This window comes from Vanellus vanellus (assembly GCF_965231255.1).
Source record: "Vanellus vanellus genome assembly, chromosome: Z".
Classification (NCBI taxonomy): domain Eukaryota; kingdom Metazoa; phylum Chordata; class Aves; order Charadriiformes; family Charadriidae; genus Vanellus; species Vanellus vanellus.
Window position 1 is genome coordinate 41,727,196 of NC_138908.1, and position 24,055 is coordinate 41,751,250.

Genomic DNA, 24,055 nt, shown 5'->3' on the forward strand with positions numbered 1-24,055 from the left:
GTCTAAATTACATCCTCCAGAGCTCTTCCACCAACTCTGAGTACCTCAGGAAGAAGTAGGCACAAATACAATTGAAGGCTTGGTCCATAATGCTCCTTGGATTGCTAAATTTTGTCCTGTGTCTTTTAAACAACAAGGAAAAGATGTCTAATAAAATCAGACATCTTGCCAGTCCCAACATAGTTAGTCAGAAGATAAATTGTGTAGAATCAGGTTTCATGGTACTGAAACAGCATCAGCTCAGATACATTTTACACTTTTTCTTCTATGTCCTATATCAAAATAAGCTGCTTCCAAACAAGTGTTTTACTACCCAATCCCCTTCAGATTGTGTACAAGAAACTTATCTTTGCTTATCTACACATTGCTGCTGGAGACATATATTCCTGTAGTAATTTTTTAATAGTAAGCAACAAAAAAAATCTGCATATTTATGTATATCGTGTGCAATGCCAGATAATATTTTCTGTGAATATGACATTTTACAAGTACCTATGTAATGCTTTGAGAATATAAAAACATGAATAGAATAAAGAAAACTATGACTACTGAACTTAGAAGGAGTAACATTTATTATTAACAGCATGAATCTGAAACTGTCAAGATTTTCACAACTGCAAATAAAACCTAATATGGAGAAGTACAAGCTAATATAAGAACAGTGAGCTGCACACATTTCTTAAACTGGATGAAACCTGGGAAAACATGGAAAGATGAAAAAAGTAACTGTATACAACTCAGTGAAAGTCTTGTGTTCAATATACACTAGCAGTCAAAAAAGTAAATAAGTAGTTGGATATATATGTAATGTGATATACAATAATTAACCTCAAAATTACTTGTACACCTACATATGAAACACCATACTTTTCAGTTTTTCTCAAGGAAAAATACAACAGCAGATGGCATTCAGAGGTGAGCAACAGTCATTAACAGAATGGAAAGACTTTCTTATTTTTCTTAATTTATTGTTTTGCAGTCATTCTGAAAGACCTAAATCAAGACTAGGAAAGACTGTAAAGATTAGAAGAGTTGAGCAAGAAATGGTAAATTCATGGTGCATTCTTCCTTCACAACACAAAAGCAACGTAACCAAAAAGCATTGCACTTCCTGATAAAATTAAACTTATACACAATTAGGCTATAAGATATACAACAACATGTTTTTCAGTTCATAAACTTTGCAGAATTCAGAGGAAGCTAACATTTACACAAATAATGAAAACCTTTGTTTCTATGTCACAGTTCAAACAAGCACAGTTCAGATTTTTTTCAACCTCAGAATATGGCACAAACACACTCACTGATGTTCTGGTAGAATAAAACTGAACACTCTATTTTCAGCTTGCTTGTTGAGATTTCAAAGGTGAAACCTCCTAAAGGTGGAATTCTTTGAAAAGCAGATCTGCAACTTAGCAGTGTATTACAACAGTAGCGTTATTATTACCAGAGCATGTAGGACTGCAAATAAAGCTCTGTGATGCCGTGCTGTAAAAACACATGTTGAGAGATCTCTGCTGTGCAGTTTTAATATCATTAATAGCTATGACAAGTAAATGGGAGAAAGTGAACAGAAACGCAGTGGCAGGAAGTCACTTACGAAGGTCAAAAAATATATCAGAGAAAGCATAGCACAGCTTTCCTGATTTCTAGTCTTGAGATACTAAGGACCGTTCCAGGCATATACTATGAAAAGTCTCAGGTACCTATCAAGACTTTCTTTGACTGTGGTAATGAATGAGGATTTAAGATGGTCTGTATTTTTTATAACAGTCTCATTTCTTCCCTTTTTTTAAAAAATGTACTCCAGCATTCTACAATTCTGAAGCATCACATTAGGTCCTCAAGTCTAGTCAACCTTTTTATTGCCTCTAACCAGTATTTCAAAGAGCATTTTCTATTAGTAACCTGAAGACTTGGAGACAGCTTCTGAGAATGCAAAATATTTCAACTATATTAAAAGCATTTTGGGGTAGCCTGGCCTCTTCTTAACCATCTCCCTGCCCTGCAAGGGGTGTATTCAAAGAGAAACCAAAAACAAAAAAAAACCCCTACCAATACCAAAAACTAACAAACAAAAAATAAAACCAGCAACAAAGGCAGAAAAGAAGAGCAATGAATCATGAAATGGTGATGCCTGTGTGTGATCCTGACATATGCATCTTCTAATTCATTGCAGCCCTTCTGTCACCAGGATCACACGGGTCAGACATAACTTTTAACTGACCAGCTCTGTATTTCAAGATGAGACAAAATAAGAGTATCAAGACAGCTTGGCAGGCAGCATACACCACCTGACAGGATTGAAGCTAGAAGTCATAGCCCTTGGCAGCAGTCTAGTGGTGCATACTCTACCCAATCATATCACTATTTAATCATGTATCATATAACCAGACACAGTCAGGGGAAGTTCTGTTGCATAGTCCTATACATTCTTCACACGAACTCCACATAGAGGTGAGCATTGGCCACAAACATGCAGCATCTGCTCTGCCCATGTAAACAGACGCATGGAGACTCAAGTTTTGGGTCAACAAATTTGGCAGACCAGGATTATCATAGAATCATAGAATGGTTTAGGTTAGAACAGACATTGAAGATCATTGAGTTCCAATGCCCCTGCCATAGGCAGGGACACGTCCCGCTAGACCAGGTTGCCCAAGGCCATGTCCAGCCTGGCCTTGAACACCTCTAGGGATGGGGCCTCCACAGCTTCTCTGGGCAACCTGTTCCAGTGCCTTACCACCCTTAAAGTGAAAAATTTCCTCCTAATGTTTAATCTAAACCTGCCCTCTTCTAGTTTAAAGCCATTCCGCCTCGTCCTATCACTACATGCCCTAGTAAAAAGTCCTTCCCCAGCTCTCCTGTAGGCCCCCTTTAGGTACTGGAAGGCCGCAATAAGATCCCCCTGGAGCCTTCTCTTGTCCAGGCTGAAAAGCCCCAACTCTTTCAGCCTCTCCTCATAGGAGAGGTGCTCCAGCCCTTGGATCATCCTCGTGGCCTTCCTCTGGACTCACTCCAACAGGTCCATGTCCTTCTTACGTTGGAGGCTCCAGAGCTGGATGCAGTACTCCAGGTGGGGTCTCACAAGAGCGGAGTAGAAGGGCAGAATGACCTCCTTTCACCTGCTGGCCACACTTCTGATGATGATTAGTGGTTCTGAGGATTAGTGGTATCACCTCAGATTAGTCCAGAAAGCAATTGGTTGATGTGGCTAGAGTAACGCAGATGGTGGGGAAGCAAACAAAACATATGTCAATTAAAATTAGATAGGAAGAAAAAAATTACCAGGATCTATTTTGCAAGATAAAGGATAAGAGAGGTCTGGGAAATCTTATTTCTGCAAAGTTGTGTTTACATCATGAAGCTTGAAGTTATTTTAACTTTACCATAAACTTTGTAAATTGTTTTTATTGTTTATAAAATTACCCACCTCCTTCGAAACTCCATCAGTAGTTACCAGCTTGATGACAAGCCACAATAGTGAATTAGACAGATTGTCTAAACAGCAAGTGAAGATACACCTCCTTTTTTATATTTGTTCTGATTTTTCCAGCCTTTGATTTCTTAACCAGAAACTCATTGTACTTTGCGCTGCAGTTCAGAAGCATGACAGAAGCCCACGTTTGTGAGCTGGCATCTCTTCAATAAGAAAAACAGGAACCGCTGGGCCATATCCTCTATTGAACTCCCTTGCATCTTCAGCATCACTTCCACTTCACGTTGGTACACATCGCTTTCACTTCCACTACACTCTTTTTGCCCAGCACTAGTAGAGCAGAGATCTTACCTGACTGAATTCTATACGAGACAAAAACATGGGATGATATCTGCTTTCAACTGGTAGGGCTGGCTCTTGTCTTTATGCCTTTCCCACTGATCAATGATGATGAATAAAAATCAGTCAGCCTTACCAAGTGTTGTTTACAGCCGTAAAGAGTTGATCAATCATGTAACTACCTATAATTAGTTAACAACGATAGGAATGTATTCAGTAATAAATTAAAAGCATTAACTTCAGTTAGACTCTTCGACTTTATTCTTCTTCTTACAGAATAAATAATACCTCTCATTACCTGCACTATATGGAATAACAAATTCTCTCCCTTCACTTACAACTCCCTTCTGACTCTCATCAATCCATGTATGTGGGCACCAGCAACATTTTTCTTTAAGTTAAAATATGCAAATGTGATAGTGCTATGTATTTGTTCTCCTCTCTGCTTCTATTCAGTAGTTATATAAAATCTGCCTCAGATTATCTCACTGATGAATGGAGGATATATAACCAGGATTTTGAAAGCTTGTTTTGCTATTGCACTTAATGAGATTTTGAACTGTTTTCAGCAAAAGCAGAGCTAGAACAATACCAAATACTCTTTCATACCACTGAATTCTTTTACAATGAGATTCATGCTTTTCGTAACAACATAGCCATTGTAGTGTTTGTATTAAGCCTCTTTGCTCATTGTTAAGTCTTCCCTTACGCTGTAAAACCACTTCTCTGTGATTCCCTACTATAAAAAAAAATCAGACCGTGAAAGGTTATGTTACATTTCTTGAACTCGCGTGAAAGGTAAAGAAAAGGTCACTGGCACCACAGCACGGAGGTAGGCATGGGTCAGTTCTCCAATGAAGTGGGCTGTTATTATTAGCTGCTGACTTGCTCTGATAGCGGAGTGGTTTTGAAGTGATGCTATATTAATTAGTAGACTTTGGAAGCACAGTGTCAAGAACAGGATCAACTGACACTCTTTCCTGTGCCTAACTGCATAATCCTGTTTCCTAACATAGATCCATGCCCTTCTTTAGCCCCTTGTCTATTGAAACATTTATGAGAGCTCCTGCAACAGTAAGGCTTCCATGAATCTCCTCTGACACCTAACACCTTTGCACCTGCTCTTTTGAGTTTCACACCCCTCCTGTTAATGTTTGATGTTACATCTTATACCAGTTCCATAAAGCAGCTGTTGCGTTGCGTGGATTGACAACACTTTGGCCAACTGTATCAGAAAGCAACTCATTGTGATCGTTAAGCAAATTCGAAGAGAATACAAGCACTGAGCAAAGAAAGGCAAGATGAAATCCTGTCTAACAGAGATGCACCCAAGCCAAGCAATTGGAAAAACATTTCTGAGACTGCGAAATGTCTGTACAGAAGTGCTGGTCCGATTAAAGTCAACTTTTGCCAGTAATTTAAAATGAAGAATTGGGTTAATGTTGTTGGCTTCACAGGACCAAGTTAAGCCCTTCATTACACCGCTCCTCTCTGCTTTGTGACCCTGAAAAACGCCCACAAAAGAAAATTCAGTTTTTAATAAATCAAATACGTGACTCCTTTGTAACTTTCTAAAAATTCTACAAACGTGAAGATTTTACAGCTCTTTTATAATCCCATTGCACAAGAGAGGAAGGAGCTAAGGGTGAGTTCTTCCAGTGCCTGACTGGATAGTGAAACCCCTGGGAAATAAATGTCCTGTAATTGTTACACACAAAAAACACATGGCAGGGGAAAGAAACAGGTTTGGAAGTTTACAGCTTTGAAGAATAACGTGCTGGTAAAACAACCTGTCATTTTACATTTCTATTGAGACTGCTGGTGTTCTGCCTGCATAACCAGGGTATGGCTTTGGGACGTGTGAGTCACGGATCACAAAGACAACAAGTTACATGGAAATGCCCAGTGGGGATTTATTTGAAGTCTCCCCACGCTTGCATAGGGCTTGTGCCTGCTCTTCCTTCCAAATGTTTTCCTTTTCTAAATAGAACTGGTCAGAGAAACAGAACCAGACTAAAAGAGACTGAAAACTTTCCAGGTATTAAACCTCAGTTTTAAAATATATTTTGAAATTGTATTAGTGTATAAAAAGTTACTTATGTCTTCTGGATACTGCTGTGTTTAAAAATCTTAGGAGACTAACATTAGTGCTTAATGAATTTCTAATCACGTCAGCTTTTTTTTTTAAGGGTCACACATGTTAGCGCTGTTGAAAGATGCAAGAGACAACTAATTATAATTATATTTTTCAGGCAAACAAAACAGGGAAATGGCACCAAATATAACTCCTGTAACGCTAGACCGCCCTACCAGAGGGGATGCATTACTAGACCATTTGGTCACAAACATAAGTAAACTAATCGATGATGTAAAAATTGGAGGCAGCCTGGGCTGCAGTGATCATGCACTGGTGGAGTTCGCAGTCATGAGGTCAGGTGAAGAGTAAAGTCAGGACCCTGAATTTTAGGAAAGCAAACTTCCAGCTCTTCAAGGCGTTAGTCAATGGGACCCCCTGGGAAACTGCCCTCAGGGACAAGGGAGCAGAACAGAGCTGCCAGATCCTGAAGGACACCTCCCACACAGCGCAAGAGCTCTCGATCCCCAGGTGTAAAAAATCAGGAAAAGAAGGCAAGAGACTGGCATGGCTGAGTTGAGACCTGCCGGTCAAACAAAAGGGCAAGAAGGAAATGCACAGGCAGTGGAAGCAGGGACAGGTGTCCTGGGAAGAGTATAGGGACGCTGCCTGGTTGTGTAGGGATGGGGTTAGGAAGGCCAAGGCACAGGTGGACCTGAACTTGGCAAAGGGCACAGAGAATAATAAGAAGGGCTTCTACAGGTGTGTCAGCCAGAAAAGGAAGGTCAAAGAAAGCGTATGCCCCCTGATGAGCAAGACTGGCAAACTGGTAACAACCGACAGGGAGAAGGCTGAGGTACTCAACAACTTTTTTTACCTCAGTCTTCACTGGCAACCTCTCTTCCCATACCTTTTGAGTGGATGGACCACAAGGCAGGGACTGGGGGGGAGCAAAGTCCCTCCCACTGTAAGAGAAGATCAGGTTTGTGACCACCTGAGGAATCTGAACATACAGAAGTCTGTGGCACCTGACAAGATGCACCCCAGAGTCCTGAGGGAATTTGCTGATGTAGTTGCCAAGCCACTCTCCGTGATATTTGAAAAGTCCTGGCAGTCAGGTGAAGTCTCCGGTGACTGGAAAAAAGGGAAACATTGCACCCATTTTTAAAAAGGTAGAAAGGAGGACCCTGGGAGTTACCAACCTGTCAGCCTCACCTCTGTGCCTGGAAAGATCATGTGGAGAACAAGGAGGCGATTTGAGACAGCAAGGGCAAGTCCTGCCTGACCAACCTAGTGGCCTTCTACGGTGGACTGACTACATTAGTGGACAAGAGAAGAGCTATAGATGTCATCTATCAGGGCTTCCATAAGGCCTTTGACATGGTCACCCCACAACATCCTTCTCTCTAAACTGGACAGATATGGATTTAATGAATAGACAGTTTGATGTATAAGGAATTGGCTGGATGATCACATCTAGAGAGTAGTGATCAAGGGCTCAATGTCTGGATAGAGATCAGCAACATGTGCTGTCCTTCAATAGTCCGTATTGGAACCAATACTGTTTAATATCTACATCAATGACACAGAGAGTTGGATCAAGTGCAACCTCAGCAAGTTTGCAGATGACACCAAGTTGAGAGGTGCAGCTGAAGTGCCTGAGGGATGGGATGCCATCCAGGGGTACCAGGACAAACCCATGTGAACCTCATGAGGTTCAACAAGGCCAAATGCAAGGTCCTGCCCCTGGGCCAGGGCAACCCCGAGTATCAATACAGGCTAGGGGATGAAGGGATTGAGAGATGCTCTGCCAAGAAGGACTTGAGGGTACTGGTGGAAAAACTGGACATGAGCCAACAATATACGCTCGTAGACCAGAAAGCCAACTGTATCCTGGCATGGAGTACTGCATCCAGCTCTGGAGCCCGCAGCAGAGGAAAAACATGGACATGTTGGAGTGGTCCAGAGGAGGGCCACAAAGATGATCAGAGGGCTGGAGCACCTCTCCTATGAGAACAGGCTGACAGAGTTAAGGATGCTCAGCCCGGAGAAAAGAAGGCTTCAGGGAGACCTTATTTGGGCCTACTTAAAGGGACCTTATAAGGAAGATGGGGGCATACATTTTAGTAGGGTATGTATTGATGGGACAAGGGTCAATGGTCTTAAAGTAAAAAAGGGTAGATTCAAGCTAGATATAAAGGAGAAATGTTTTATCATGAGGGTGGTGAAACACTGGAACAGGTTGCCCGGAGAGGTTGTAGATGGAAACATTCAAGGTCGGGTTGGATGGGGGGTTTGAGCAAACTGATCCAGTTGAAGACGTCCCTGCTCATTGCAGGGGTGGTTGGACTAGATGATGTTTAAAGGTCCTTTCCAACCAAAACTATTCTATGATTTTGAAAGCTCCCCAAGTCTGTTGTTGCTTACATCAGGACTTAGCTGAAACCTTCTATGCATCAGAAATAAAAAACAAGATTTTATTTGATCTGTTGAAAACACAGTGTACTAAAACAGCCAGAAAGCATAACCTTGCCATTTCTCTGAACATCAAAGATCAGTTTATACAGGATTGACACGGAAATGCAGCCATACATACATATGCTCTTCCTTTGACAAAGCATTCCTATGCTGTAACAGTCTCTGTCTCATTCCTTCAGTTTACACTACCCAGACCTCACAAAGGATACAGAAAACATTTCAGATCGCTTGCTCAGACTGCTCAGATGTGGTATTGAACACTGTTCAAAGCAGAATAACTTTACAAAGCCCCATTTTAATTTATTTTCAATATCAGAACATCTATCTGTAAGTATTTCTGTCTTGCTGCTGGTAGTGTGGAGTGACTTGCCTGTCCTGTGACTGACAACATGTGTCACAGAATGGTAGAGGTGGAGGAAATAAGAATTGCTTCATCTTCACTCTCTTCTCATTAAATTTCCTTTAGGTCACATCTATAGATACTCTTGGCTGATGCAGCATTATTAGCAGAATTTTATAGTATGGAAGAAGAACGGCAAAGCTATCTCTGATATATCAGCACAAAGCAGGTATTCTGCCATGCACAGGAAACATTAACTGAGTGATTCAGTATCTAACAGTAAAAAGCAATACTTTCTGAAGGAAGCACACCTCAAAATAAGGTCAGAGCAGTCTTTCTACAAACTATATCAGAAAACACATTATTTATAATACCATTTTTATTCCTACAAAAACACATTAATTGCATAACGTGTATGAAAATAACAACAGGAATACTATTCAAGAGTTAAAATACAAATACCAGCATCATAAAATACATATATAAAATACAAATAAAATGTATTTTATACAAATGTATTTGTATAAATTACAAATACCAGCATCATACTAATTTCAGCATCATCACACACAGAAGGTACAAGAAATTTAGAAACTGATCCATCCATCTCTCCACTTCTCTCTGCAGCTACAGTGTATGGTACGTAGTATAAAACCGCTATGCTAGGAGAGGGACAGGATAACATACAGGGCATGCATCTCCTGAGCATCTTAGCCAGAGAAACAAATTCACCCCCACAGAGGAGTCTTATCAGCTATGTGTCATCTCAGGGAAGACTGTGCCCTAAACTTCATAGTGCACCTTCCCCTGTTGAGCCTGGTTACTGAGGTCTAGAAGTATCTGATACAAACTCGCTGCATAAATGTAATGCCACATAGGTTGCCTTTTCTAACATTTACATTTTATTTTAATTTATATTTTCACTCATTTCCAGAGAAAGGCATTCTTAATTTATAAATATGGCAAAAACAGATTTGAATTCAACTGCAGATCCATAAACATTTTCTGCCGAAGGGTCCTTTGCAACTAATACTAGTCTAATATTGAAGTTAAATGGAACTTTTTAAGATCTAAAAATGTTAGACATCCAACAGTAGAAGAGAGAAAAATAATTTGAAAAGTAGACATTAAACCAGATTGTTCTTCCTTAGACATAGTAGGGAATTATATGAAATCCTAAGCCTTGAGAAAGTAAAAGATGAGAGCACACACCCTCAGGTTTTTTTAATGGAGCATCAGATTACCCCATTTTAAGATTCAGTGAGATGACTTACAGAGTGCTGGAAGTGGCCTTTTCAGGGAAGAGCTTTCTAGAAGAAATGAAAAGACAAGTGAGCAGTGTGCTTGCCTCCTGACATTATGGCACAAGACATGACACTCAAGGCATGGCTCCAGAGCAGACCTAAATGGAAATATTGACAAAAGTCCCAGTACTGGACACACATATTCCTACTAGGCTGATATAGCCACTCCATGAAACAGTTTGCATTAGGCCAAGCAGAATGCTATGGTTTGGGGTGGGGATTTTTTTCCCCACACACTGAAAATGGTGTATGTATCACTATCAGATATTGAATCTATTCACAGAAAATGAAAATCCACAAGATTTCAATTTTCAACATTTTTAGCAATTTTCTACCTTATTTTGTGTATTGATTGCCAAGTTTTCTCTTTTTTCCTAATGTTGTAAAGGGAACCCCCTTCATCTACCAAAAGAGAGTTGCATGTACTTGTTCACTTACACTCTTCAGTTCCTAGTACTCAACACAGGAGAGAATGATGATCAACACTTATGAGCATTTTACTGGATTAATAGATGTTAACAACCATTGTATTAGGTAACAATTGATTTAATCTGTCTAACTTGGGTTCATAAACACTTGCATTGGGTGTCCATGGCAAGGTGCTAGCAGCATGGGGGCTGCAGGGCAGCCTCTGAGGGAAGAGATACGGGGCTGCCCCTTGCTGGACACAGTTCCAGCTGGGTCCAATGGACCCACCACAGGACACAGCTGAGCCCCTCAGCCAAGTGTGTGATGTCACTCTAAAGATTTATTTAAGAAAGGAAAAAAAATGCTAGAGGAAGGGGGAAAGAATAAAAAGAGTGTGGAAGAGCAGACAGAACACCAAGGTCCAAGCAGGAGGAGAGGAAGGTGCTCCATGGTGGAAAAGATCTCCACATGGCAGCTTGTGAAAGCCCAGGCTGCTACAGGCATATATTCCTGAAGAAAGTGCAGCCTACGGAGACCCCACACTATAGCAAAGGAAAAATGTGATGAGGAAGGAGAAGCAGCTAGAAACCACTGTGTACTGGCTGTAACTCCCCCTGCCTCCCTGCACCACTCAGGGCTGGGAGAGGAATCTGGAGTGAAGAAGTGAAGTTGACCTTGGGAGAAGGGGGAGAAAAGATGGCGTTTAAAAGTCTTTCTTTCTCACTACCCAAATATATATTGTCAAATATTAAATTAATCTTCCCCAAGTACAATCTGTTTTGCCCACAATAGTAAATGGTAAACAATCTCCCCATCTTTTATCTCAACCCATGAGCTTTCTTATCCTATTTTCTCCAGATGTTATGCTGAGGAGGGGGAGGAGCAGCTGGGTGGGCGTTTGGCTATTAGCCAAGTTTAGCCCACCACAACACTTGACAGTGTCTTTTCGTTTTCCCTGTTAAGACTGTTCAGACTGATTTAATATTTTAATTCATTAAATAGTTACCTGCCAGTGACTACCACCTTTTGCCCATCTGAGAATCAAACATCAGACACCCTATTACATTGGCAAGGATACTGATGCAATTGCTCTGAATAACATCAGCCATGTTGAGTACACCGAAGGCCAAACGCTTTGCAGTATTTTAAATCATTTGACAAAAGTGTTCCTTTAATTGTATGTTTGGCTTCTAAAGCTGCCCTTGAAATGTTGATTCTTGGAAACTGACTTTATAAACTAAATCAGAAGACTTTATGTAGCTTACCTCCCAGGTCATTGCAACTATAAATTAAGTGCCAGCCTCCAGAGAAACAATGAAACACAATAGACAATGCCAATTTTTTTCTTCTTGACCTTTTACACCATACTGACATGACGTTCCTTCCAGTTTTTGCTGTTATATAATGGTCATTTGCACGCCCCTGAATTTTTTCAATAAATTGTACGTGAACCATTACCCAGTAGCCTACACTGAGTTTTAGTGGCTTTTGATTCTGCTGAATAGGAGACTGCCAGAAGGGAACAACCTTTTTAAGCTTTCATAGAGAAAGTTGTCTCGGTGTTTCTCAGCCCTGCAAAGACTTATATGCACAGTTAGGTTTACATGCAAAGGCTACCCATAATGCACAGATACAGGTAAGACTTTGCACTACAAGTCATTTAGAAGCAACTGGGAAAATACTCATTGATTTTAACATACCAATGATTGGGGCTAAAGCCACCGCTCTAGTCGACAGGTTTGAATATACTCTACTTTTCGGAGATGCTTATATTTCATTCCTTTGCCTGTTCAGGATATATGTTTTTCTGATTCCATATGTTTCCTTTTTACCAGCTAAGTTTTAACTGGTTTATCCCCTTGTCCTGGTTTGAGGTAAAACAGAACCAATTTTGTTCAGTAACTTCACTTCTTAGCTGGGCCTCTTCTAACAACTGAAATTAACTGCATATTGTGCAGACAGTGTTCAACCTCTCAGAATGATAAGACCAATGTTTATAGCTGATGCCCAGGCATGGGATGCAGAGAGGCTCTTGCTTATACTTATCGCTGTAACACCCAAGGCCAACCAACTTTGTTATTTGCCACGTTGGAGGGTCGGAAGCGGAAAAGCATAGTGGGGTCCCACCTGCAGGGAGAAGCGGACAGGACAGGTGACCCAAAACTGACCAACAGGGTATTCCATCCCATCTGCCTCATGCTCAGTATAAAAGCTGAGGGATCAAAGGGTCACTGGCTCTTCCTTCAATGGCCGATGTCTGAGGAGGACTCTGTTCGTCTGCCTGTGATCCCAATCCGGAATCCAGATCCGGAATCCAGTTCCCATCCGTCACTGAGTCCAGCCTGGGACTGCCCCAGTGCCAGCCGGTGACGTGATTGTCATCTCGGGAGCTTGATATGGTTTGGTATATATTTCATTATTTCTTTTTATTTTATTATTAATATTTCATTAAAGTTCATTAGTTCCTTCTAAACTCATAAGTCTCTTTTTCCTCCTCTGCCTCTCTCTTTGAAGAGGAGTAGAGGGGAGCGTCTGTCGGTCCCGTCTGGGGTCCCTCAGGTCCCCAGTAGTGGATTTTGGCCTAAACCACGACAGATTAATTGGCGCCCAACATGGGGCCGAGCAGTGCTCCACCAGAGCTGTGATAAATTGCCCAAATAGTTTGAATTCCAGCTTGCTCAGAGATTAGAACAGACAGCTTGCATCATGTCGTTCTTAGACAAAATCGTGTATCATGCCTTTAAACAGCTTTGTTGGACCTTAATGCAGTCAACTTGGTCTAACCTGCCAAATGTGTTGCAAATTTCATTTATTCTTTGTCTTTTTATGCCTAAACCATGACACCCCTATCTTTGCTATCTGAAGGAGGAGGAGAGGAAGAAGGAAGGAGACCCGCAGTGTTCGTGCTGTTGCTAGCACGTCTACGCAGTGCCCATTTATGACATGAAGCTTATGTTCGCAATTTGTTTCTGCTTCCTTCACATCATTTTTTAACAATTTTTTTCAGATAAACTACCTTACAGTGAAAAGTCAGAGGGGAAAGTTAATTACTGTTTGCTTTTCCTCAGAACAGAACATAAGCATGGCCAAACCAGATCTCACATAAGTGTAATCCACTCCAACATTGCCTGTAAATCACCAGTAACAGATGTTTAGAGAAAAAGTAGGAATCAGTAAAGAAGAGCCTGACACATCTCTCTAAAGCTCCCCTGACTCATCCTCCAGGAATCAGGATATTAAGAACCTGAAAAATACAGACAACATCTGAAACTGTGGTTAGATACTGGCCAATGGTTTTATTTCTCCATGAACAATAAGTCTCAGAGCAGCTGTGGCAGAGAGCAGCTATGCATCCAACACAAGAAACAATGTTGGTTCCTGCCTGGGAGTCCTTTTCTCAGTCTTTATTATACATTCATACCATGCCTCACATGTTAATATCCCTTTCAGACAGATATTTACGCTCATAGCACATGCAGTGTTGTTTGTAGAACTCTCCATACTCTTTTTTAGGGAAAACAGACACTGGGAACAAATGAAGGTTAGTATGTGAATTTCACTGTCAAGATGCACTTCACTTTCACAGAAAATAGCTATTTGCAGCCTTGTCCTTATCACCACTGGCCAAATTCCCTTTGGGATCATGTCCTCCTTCATATATCAGAATAAATACAAGCAGAATTTGGTCACTTGGAAACCAAAACAAAGAAGCTTGGTCCAGTTTAACTGCTGCTAAGGCATTTCCAGTGATATTACGACTAAAACATTATTGCTAAAAACTGCAAAGAATGTGATTTAATCTGTTAAAAAAAGGTTTTAAGACTGTGATAAGAAACCTTATAAGCCAAACAAAAAATATAGTTTGTTATCTTACTTCAAATGGGAGCTCTGTTATTTCCATATTTCCAGACAAATCTAGTTTTTCCAGATTCTCACAATTTCCCAATTCTGGAGGGATTGACTTCAAATTATTGAAACTCACATTGAGCACTTTGAGGTTTTTTAAGCAGCCTGTGAGGGAAAGATAATTAAAATCAGTGCATAAAAAAAAAAAAAAAAAGGAGAAAGTAAAAATAAAAGGCATACTCAGTTTAGCAAAAAGAAAACTCCTAAATGTATTGATGAGTAAGAGACTAATATTTTCTAATATTTTCTGCAGTGGTCACTAACATTGTGTGGGTGCAATAGTGCTGTGTTGCACTCATATAGACTTCCCTTAATCATCAATGGTTTTGGTAAGAGTTTGAAAGAAGGCAGAAAAGACTGGCAAAGATCTTGATTCTACCAGGGATGAGATACATATTGACCTCAGCTGAAACTAGAGAAATTGGGTTTTGGTTTGGCCACTTCAGAAGACTTGCCTGCTAACTGAAAAGCATCTTATATTTTATACTAGAAACTGTTCATTGGGAACAATCACTCCTAGTAAACTCACTACATCAAGAATTCTGTCTTTGGTATCCAGCATTGCATACTTCTGATTATAAAAGGTAATGGACGTGTGCATTTGTTTCATTATTTTCTTTATTGCAATTTATCATGCTCGTCGGTTTAATTTTAAGGCCCTTATAATATTCCAGGCTATGTTTAGTCACATTCTGCGTTCATTTTCTTCAATTTGTATTACATAATCTTATCTTAAAAACAGGTTTAGAAACGTTATTAAAATGCAAAATGTCTTATACTGAAGAAACGCAAATCATACTGTGACCGAGTCAAAGGGGAAGGTAGTAAGGAATTTGAATGTATCAAGTAGCTGATGTGTTAGCAAAGGGATCCTTAAATATATAAATAACAAAATAAGAACATTCTATGGACATCTGTGCTGTTGTGTAACATGGATGATCACAGAATCACAGAATCACAAAATGGTTTCAGATGGAAGGGACCTTCAAAGATCATCGAATACTAACCCCCATCCAACCTGACTTTGAACACTTCCCATAATGAGGCATACACAACTTCTCTAGGAAACCTGTTCCAGTGTCTTACCACCCTCATTATAAAAAAAAAAAATTCCTTATGTCCAATCTAATTCTATCCTCTTTCAGTTTAAAACCACTGCCCCTTGTCCTATCACTACAGGCTCTGGTAAAACATCTTTATCTTTCTCATAAGCCCTCTTCATATATTGAAAAGCTGCAATAATGTCTCCCCAGAGCCTTCTCTTCTCCAGGCTGAACAACTCCAACTCTCTCAGCCTTTCCTTATAGGAGAGAAGTTCCAGCCCTCTGATCATTTTCAGTGGCCCTCCTCTGAACTCACTCTAACAGGTCCATGTCTTTCTTGTACTGGGGACCCCGGAGCTGGTTGCAGTATTCCAGTGGGAGTCTCACAAGCATGGAATATAAGGGGACAATCATTTCCTTCATCCTGCTGGACATGCTTCTTTTGATGCAGCCCAGGATACAGTTGGCTTTTTGGGCTGCAATTGCACGTTCCCAGCTCATACCAATTTTCTCATCCAGCAGTACACCCAAGGCCTTCCCTGTGGGGCTTCTCTCAATCCATTGATACCCTAGTCTGTATTGATATTGGAAATTGCCCCAACCCAGGTGCAGGGCCTTGCACTTGGCCTTTTTGACTTTCACGAGGTTCACATGGGCCCTCTCCTCAAGCCTGTCAAGGTCCCCCTGGATGGCATCCCTTCCCTCAACTGTATCAAACACACCACTCAGTTTGGTATCATCTACAATATTCCCCTCTAATCAGTGATATTCCTGTGATATTATTCTCTAAACAGTGACAGAATACAACATTCACAAGGAAGAGCTGCAGTACGAAACTTAAACACAATTCAGCAGTTGGATATCAGGAGAGAACAGCATCTTGTGTCAACAGGTTTTCATTGGCAAACCAAGACAAGACACACATGAGATTCACAACTTTATATTATATCAGACTTCTATTTATAATCAAAATTTTAAAATGAATCTGGTGTTTCATGGGATTTGGGTGACACTCGAGAGAATCTCTGTACAGTACATCTCAAGTGCTCCAAACAGTGTGATAATAGTGAGCTTATCCTTAAAGCACCAACACTTAGCTAAACTCCCTCCAAAGCAAAAGCTGCTTTAGAGCTGCTCACCTTTTGCAACGTGTGGAAATCCTTACCAGAGGCCACATGGTGCTTCCAGAGAAAAGGGCAGAGATGAAACATAGAGAATTGAAAGCCCCACATTTTTTCCCTGAGAAATTGCTGTTGTCAGAGACCAAGGCATGCAGTTTGATGACCAACACTAGCAGCCACCAAATCTCACAACTTTTTACATATACCCCAGAGTCTCTCTTGGACACAACATTGTCTTCAAAATGATGGCTGGACCACCCAAATCTTTCTCACAGGTGGCAGACAAGCCACATGTGGTAAGAACTCCATTATATTAATCTCTACACGTTGCAACAGAGAAAAATATACAAGTTTCCACTGAGCTTCCTCCCAGTTTTATCTCTGCTAGAAACAGAAACTCAGGTGGTATTTCAAAATTCATCTGTCCTTTTAAGAAGGTAACCTTGTCTTTCCTATTCACCGTGAAGGGTTGTTTTAGTTCAAATATCAGAAGCAAAATTTTCTGTAAGACTACAACAGGCATTGTTTTGGCAGTACATTACTGTCCCACAAGGGTCATTGGGGATGGTGCAAGAGAGTAATAGAAGCAGCTTAACAGGGTAAATGCGTGAATCACCTTATTTCTGGATTTTTAAGCACATAAAAGTAATAAAAATTTAGCCTATCCATGATGAAGCCTCACCAAGTTTAGTACCACAACGTACAAAAATGAAGGTATTACATCACATGCTAAGGTACATAAACATCAATTTACCACTTCACTGAAACAAAATAATCACTGAAACAGAAATGCCCTAAAATAAAATAGAGAATAAGAGAACCACAAATTAATTCCTCATGCAATTAATCCCTCAGTGGAGGACAGCAAATCCCATTGAAATGGAAAAAGGAGCTACTTACTCATTAGCACTGGAATGTATTGTCTTTTCTTTTAGCAATGGGATATTGTACTGGGTCTGTCTGGAACGGAGTTAATTTTCTTCACAGCAGCCTGTATGACGCTCTGTATTGGATTTGTGGCCAAACAGTGGTGGTAACACACCAGTGTTTTTGCTATTGCTGAACAGTGCTTACACAGCATGAAGGCCTTCTCTTGTTTCTTGCTCTGCCGCCCCAGTGAGTCAGCCAGGGGTCGGCAAAAGGCTGGGAGGGGACAGGGCTAAGACACTGGACCTGAATTGACCAAAGGCATATCCTATAGCATATAATGTCACATTCAGCAATAAAAGCTGGAGGTGGGGAGCAATTGGAGACGTCTCCAAGGTGACCATTGCTCAGGGACTGGCTGGGCACTGGTCAGCTGGTGGTGAGTGATTGCTTTTGCATCACTTGTTTGTTTGTTTGCTTGTTTGTTTTTCTTCACTTATTAAACTGTCTTCATGCTGATGCATGAGTTTTCTCACTTTTACCCTTCCAATTCTCTCCCCATCCTGCTGTGGGAGACTGAACAGGCAGCTGCGGGGTGCTGAGCAAGATCTGTGAGGTTTAGCTGCCTTTAAGTGTTAAGCCACAACAGATGCATTTGCTAACTTTTCAGCCACTGAATTTTCTACCTCTCAGTTCCATTAGTAGCTAAAGACAAGACACATAGTGTCATCAACATCCTAGTCACCCTCTTGTCTAATGCTGCTCAGATGGTGTATCTCTGGTGGATAACCAGGAGACACAGAGCAGAATTGCTTACAAAGAAAACATCATAAAAATTTAACAGCCTTTCTGGGCAGAGGGATGGAGACAAGCACAGCTTTCCTTTCTGAATTTCCTGTCTTCTGAAACCATGGCTTTTCAAACTTTTTTCCCCTTTCACAGTCGCTAACATGTAAGTCAATGTTCACAACGTGGTTTGTCCCAGCTTGCAGGTGTAAGAAAGCAAGCAAATAGAAGATGCACCACATTTTTTCTTGTCATGTATAATGTCTCTCTAATCTGACAGAAGTGCACTACAGAACCTACAGTCAATTGCCAGTAATTGCTGTGGCTAAGATTATGAAAATTACTGGAAAAAGCCATGAGTCTCACAACTGAATTTAATTCTGATAACAAACTCAGGACAACACAGATGAGTAGCATACAGTTCACTGAGATCTGCCTGCGGGGACCAATCCCTTGGAATTCTGTGTAATGGCTATTTTTTCACATCTGTGCTCTTCGGTGGATTGTTATACCACTGAACAGCTGAGCAGTAGTCAAGCATTAACCCTCCCTCTAGGACCATAAGACATACACAGAACTCACCAGGACCTCCTGGATAAAACCTTTACACCAACACTTCACATAATCCCTTTTTTTTTTATATATCACAATCCTCCTTAAAAGTAGCTTCTTTTTTTACATGTACGGCTCTTATGGAAAGACAAAGTTACAGAGTTTCATTCTTTCATGATCTGGAATAGTCTTCGAATTGCCAGTCTGAATTTGTTCATAGAAGTTTTATTACCTTTAATTTTTTTGCCAATATTACCTTTAAATAGCTCTTTTCCTTTCCTGGTGTTTACTTCTCTGATGTTTTCATAAATAGCAGGCATATCATAATTTACTTTATTGGCCTGAATAATCCATTTCTTCTACTTTTCTCCCACAAAATAAAAAATCCCCTTCCCGAATGGTCCTAATGGACTTTCTGTTTCCATCTGAAATAACTTTTCTTGAATCTGGGTGTCCACAACTTTATGTATGTATCATACTGGATTCCCCTTCCTTGACTGTTAGATTAGGAATTTCATTTCTTTAATTATTTGAGTTTAATGAGATCATGACTTGCTGCACAAATTACTCCTGAGTACATGACCTTGAACTTTGCAATGCTGAATTTAATCTCTCTGTTTTTTTAGAAGCCCACCACCTGCTCATGCAGCTTTTCATATTTCCTCGTTTGTGTTGTGACAATAACACCCAAATTGTGTGAGCACAAAATTTCAGTAGCCCAGCTCCTCAAAATAATTAAGAAATAAACTCAAGACTGATCCTTGAGAAGCTCCAGAAGTGATCTTCCTCCTGACCAATAGCTTCTCTTTCTAAATGAGTGCCTTGTTACCTGTTTTAACAAGTCCTTTGTTCATTTTTATCATTGCTGCATGGAAGTTCATTTTTTAGATTCAAACATTCATTTTCCATAGTTCACTGTATAAATACTTTCTGGAATGCCAGATAGACAAGATCTACTACTTGAAGCTCAATCATCTTCTCAAAAGAAAGACAGAAGTCTAATGAGTTGGGCACAACTTGGTTTTCCTTTATAAATTTTTAATTTCAACCTAGTTTCCATTCAGATCCACATCTCTATTTACTCCTTCCTCTAAAATATCCTTTAAAATTCTTACAAGCAACAATCAACAGAGGGATAGAATTAGGTTATGTGAGTTTCCTGAATGGCAATCCAGGTTACAGATGGAGATCTTTTCCTTTCTTAGACAAAAGGAGTAAGACCGTCACTCTCTTTCTCCCCTAAAGCTTTTAACAAGGCCGCTTAGGATGTTTTGCCAGAGAAAGACCACAAATATACAACCATAAGACAACATTCATAACAATTCAAGAGTTTCAAATCCAAGTATCTCGGCTGAATGAGTGCAAAATTGGTGAGCAATGAGTCCCAGCTGCCACCAGGCTTAATGTGCATGCAGTACTGCCATTGAGTCAGCCTTAGGATGGGACAGAGGAGGTGACAGCCCCTTCACAGCTGCACAAATGTAGAGCAGGATTTCACTGCCACACCTGCCACCTATACATTCAAATAATACTCAAGCACAACTTCTCAATTAAAAGTAGTAATAATAAAATCGTTGCTGTTACAACTCTGTTGTTAACTATGTTTAATGGCACTGAATTTTAACTTCTATAAAAAATGTAAATTAGGGAGTTAAACAGCTAAAATCTCTGTGTTTTCCAAGGAGAGGCAGTAAAAGCAATAATGAAATCCATGGCTTCCCTGGCAGTTTCACAATTAAGAATATTTTATTTTTAAGTGGGAGCTGTAACGCCTTAGTTGTTGCCTAAGATAGCGTTTATTCCTCGTTTAAATTTTTAATTCATTATTTTAAAAAAATTAAATCAGTAATTAAACTCTATCATTTCTGATGGGCAATGCAGCATAGTAATAATGGTAATGCAACTTCACCATTTAGACAAGACTACATTAGTGTTCCTAACAAGGTGTCAAAGACAAAATAGAAATGAGGTTACACAGAGCCTTTATTACCTAAGGATCCCATTCAATGCAAATGCAGATCCAATTGTACAAACCGGAGTAAAATGTAAAATGTAAAAAGAGAATTTTTGCATCAATCTGCAATGATCTGATAGCAGCTTCCTACAGGCCAAGACAAATAGTCTCCTGTTTCCAGTCTTCTATGCCGAATCAGTGACATTCCCTTTATCTGAAAGGAGATATTGATGTTCAAACTTACAGGTAACAGTGAAAACACCAATATTTATTATTTTTTTACTTCTCCTCAAAGCATTCACCCAAAGTAGGGATGAAGACTTCCCAAACTCCTTTTGCATAACAAAGTTGCAAAACCTTTTTTTGCCATTAGGGCTTATAAAAGCTGTAGCACAGTAAAAGATTGACCCTGGGCTTGTAAAATTTCATTCTTTAACCAGCTTTCATGTGTTAAATTAAAAAAAACTTAAACATGCTGAGAGAAATTGCAAGTGACTGCTACAAATAATAAATAAAAAAGATAAAGCTCGGGATCTTGGTCTGTGGTCAGAAGAATATTAGTACAATGTAAGGGAAAAAAAAAATTTCTTGTGGCAAAATAGAGGTAGAAAAACATGAAGAAGTTCCTGTGGGATGAATGGTAGAGAGAGAGACCTTTGGGGAAAAAAATGTAGGGTGGGGGTCTCCTGAAAGGGCTGAAAAGGAAATTAATAGAAAAAAAAAATGTAATGAGCTGATCTGAAGATATTTTGGTAGGTCAGAAATTCTGTAGAAAAGTATATGACTTCCTTTTTTCATGTGAGCAGATAAGCTGAAACGTGGACTCTGATCCCCAAAAAAGGGTATATCTCCCAAGGGCAAAGAAGAATATAAACTCAGTCCTCCAGCTGGAAAACACTTTCTGAGCATCAGAAACAAACACAGAGTAAACTGTTTGGGAAGGGAAGAACAATACGATTTGATCACCTTGGAAAGTGAAAAAGCTAATTCTTGGATGAAACTTTTCCATCATAACCAGAATACTGTGCACAGCCTCCAACATTCCCGCTCTGACCCAAGTGAAGACTGAGGAATAAACCGTAGTTTGCTAATACCAATTTGCTGCGTGTAGAAGGAGCATGTTCTAACATTGTTATATTTAATGTAGTTACATAAAGCAATATGACAAAGTCAATAGACAGGAATCTTTTGGCAAAAATAATTACTGTAAGGAGTAATTTCCACAGCAGTGTTTACAGCATGAGCTCAATACCCAATGACACTATTTAAAATCCCTCCAAGAAATTCAGCTTAATAAAGTGCTGCCCTTTGCAAGATCCAATAAGGTTGAAATTTGTTCAAGTAGTATGTTTGTAGTATGTTTTAGTACAATATTCCCATTTTTGATAGCTTAAGCAGATGAATAAAAAAATATTATTTCCTCTCTAGTTGGTTCAATAAAAAGTACAATTTTGTACTTCTGTGATGCACTAACCGAGGGTTAAATTTTGAGGAACTTACCAGCTGTTCTAATACAAGCAAGCCATCATTTGAGCAGCTAGCCTTGAAGCAACTGGCACCCTCCTAAAAACAGTCAACTTGCAACAGAGGTGTTTAATGCTTCCCCTTCAAGTGAGGAATATAAACAAAATTTTCCTCAGTTGTATACAAGACTGAGCTGTTGGGCAGATAATATTAAAAACTGAATAAATGGCAGGGGAAGAGATAAGTCTGCAACTCCTCAGAACTAGACTGCATTTAAACTGAGAATATGTATTTTCTTCTTGGAAACTCACACATCAGCACACTGGGAATCTTATTAATAGAAAAAGCTATTTTAGGTATCCAGAAGTCATTTAAAACTGTATTACTTATAGTTTTCCCCTCTGAGTTCTTGGAAATTGGATTAATGGTACCCACAAATGAAATTTTATACTGTGAGGTAGGGAGAAGACTAAAAAAAATCCCTGTGATTTCTTATTAAAATATGTCGCAAAAACATGGTTATTTTTCCTTTTAAATATTTGCATATCAAAAATGTGAGAGAACATAATGAGATACAAAGATTTTATTAACAGCTCTTTGAGATGTTTTATGAATAATTTGTGGGACAAGACCAAATCCTGATATCACTATCCTATCCCAGCACAAAAGCTTTGGGATCACATGAAAATGCAGTTCACTACTTCCTATGGGAATAAGGGAATACAGTCTATCAGATATTTTCAATTACAGCAATTACTAATGTACTAGCACTAACTGCTATGCAGCGACTCCACTGCAGCCATGCAGTCAGAGACTCATCCAGAAGCCAAAGAAAATCCCCTAGCTACACCCCTGCTCATGATTTTCTCTGTTAGTCCTGGGAAAACCAGACCTGACAACTTCGAGACAGAAAACAACTCCATTTTGCATTTTTTTTTCCATTTTTGTTTACTTGCTTTCTATGAAAGCATTTACCATTCCACAAAAAGAATTAAATCAAAAGTATTCTCATCTATCTTCTGATCCAAATTTGACTTGTCCAAGTGGATAGGTAATTATAGTTGAGTGTAATCTGAAATAGCTGAGAATGGATTCAAGTCTTCCTTCTCTCTGATTGAGAGTAGAGAATTCCCTCCTAAATCAGGTAAAACAGGAACATGAACTTGAATTCCTGCAGATATTTTAGTCCAGAGACTGCTACTACAGCAATACTTTTTTTCACTGTAATGTTCTTATCATCCCCTGTTCTCTCACACCTTTAAAGCCCCCTTGTGAGAATCAAAAGCAGTCCGAACATGGCTCACCAGTTTAGCTTCTGCCGGATGATTTGTTGGTCTAAACTTGGCTTCAATTCTGTCTGAAGATTAAAGACTCAACAGCACGCATGTCACTGCCAACTTCAACCATCTGTCATTACTCTCAAGTATGTTTTAGCTGTGATGTTTACCTACTTGCTGCTGGTTTATAAACAGAACACACAGTGATGAATACCTTAGTACTTAACCTTTCCAGAGACCTCACCTTCTGATATAGCACCCAGTCCTCACTCCTTGCTTAGACAGAGCTCCAAAACCAAACCCACATCGATTATTTTCCCTGTGACAATTTAGCAGCTATACAACTTCAAAATATCCAAGACCTTTCATAATAATGTCTTATTAAAATAATGAACATTTCCAATACATATTAGTGTCTATGTCTGTAGGCATATATACTACATGAGATAAAAGCATAGCCATTTGCAAGCATATCACCTTACATGTCAACGAAGAGAGCATTATACAAATTGAGACAAAAATGTCTCTGTAATTTATGCCATAACAACAGGGGCAGCTTCATCGCATTACTAATAGGTGGTCTATCAACACAGGACATTCACTAAGACTGAAAATCATTAGGCAGTTTTGGCAAAAAAAGTGCTCAATAGCTCAGTTGCACAGTCCCGGGGTGGCTCTTTTGTATTATTTCTTTTTAACTACA

General features: G+C 39.7%; 1 protein-coding gene across 3 annotated transcripts in view; it reads right to left on the reverse strand.

Annotated features, from left to right (window-relative positions):
• LRRC2 (leucine rich repeat containing 2) overlaps window positions 1-24,055 on the reverse strand; it is a 71,705-nt gene that overhangs the window by 16,995 nt on the left and 30,655 nt on the right. For all 3 annotated transcript variants that reach the window (XM_082497464.1, XM_082497463.1, XM_082497462.1), the window contains one exon: window positions 14,257-14,393. In XM_082497464.1, the coding sequence (XP_082353590.1) occupies window positions 14,257-14,393 (137 nt within the window). The remainder of the gene's footprint in view (window positions 1-14,256; window positions 14,394-24,055) is intronic.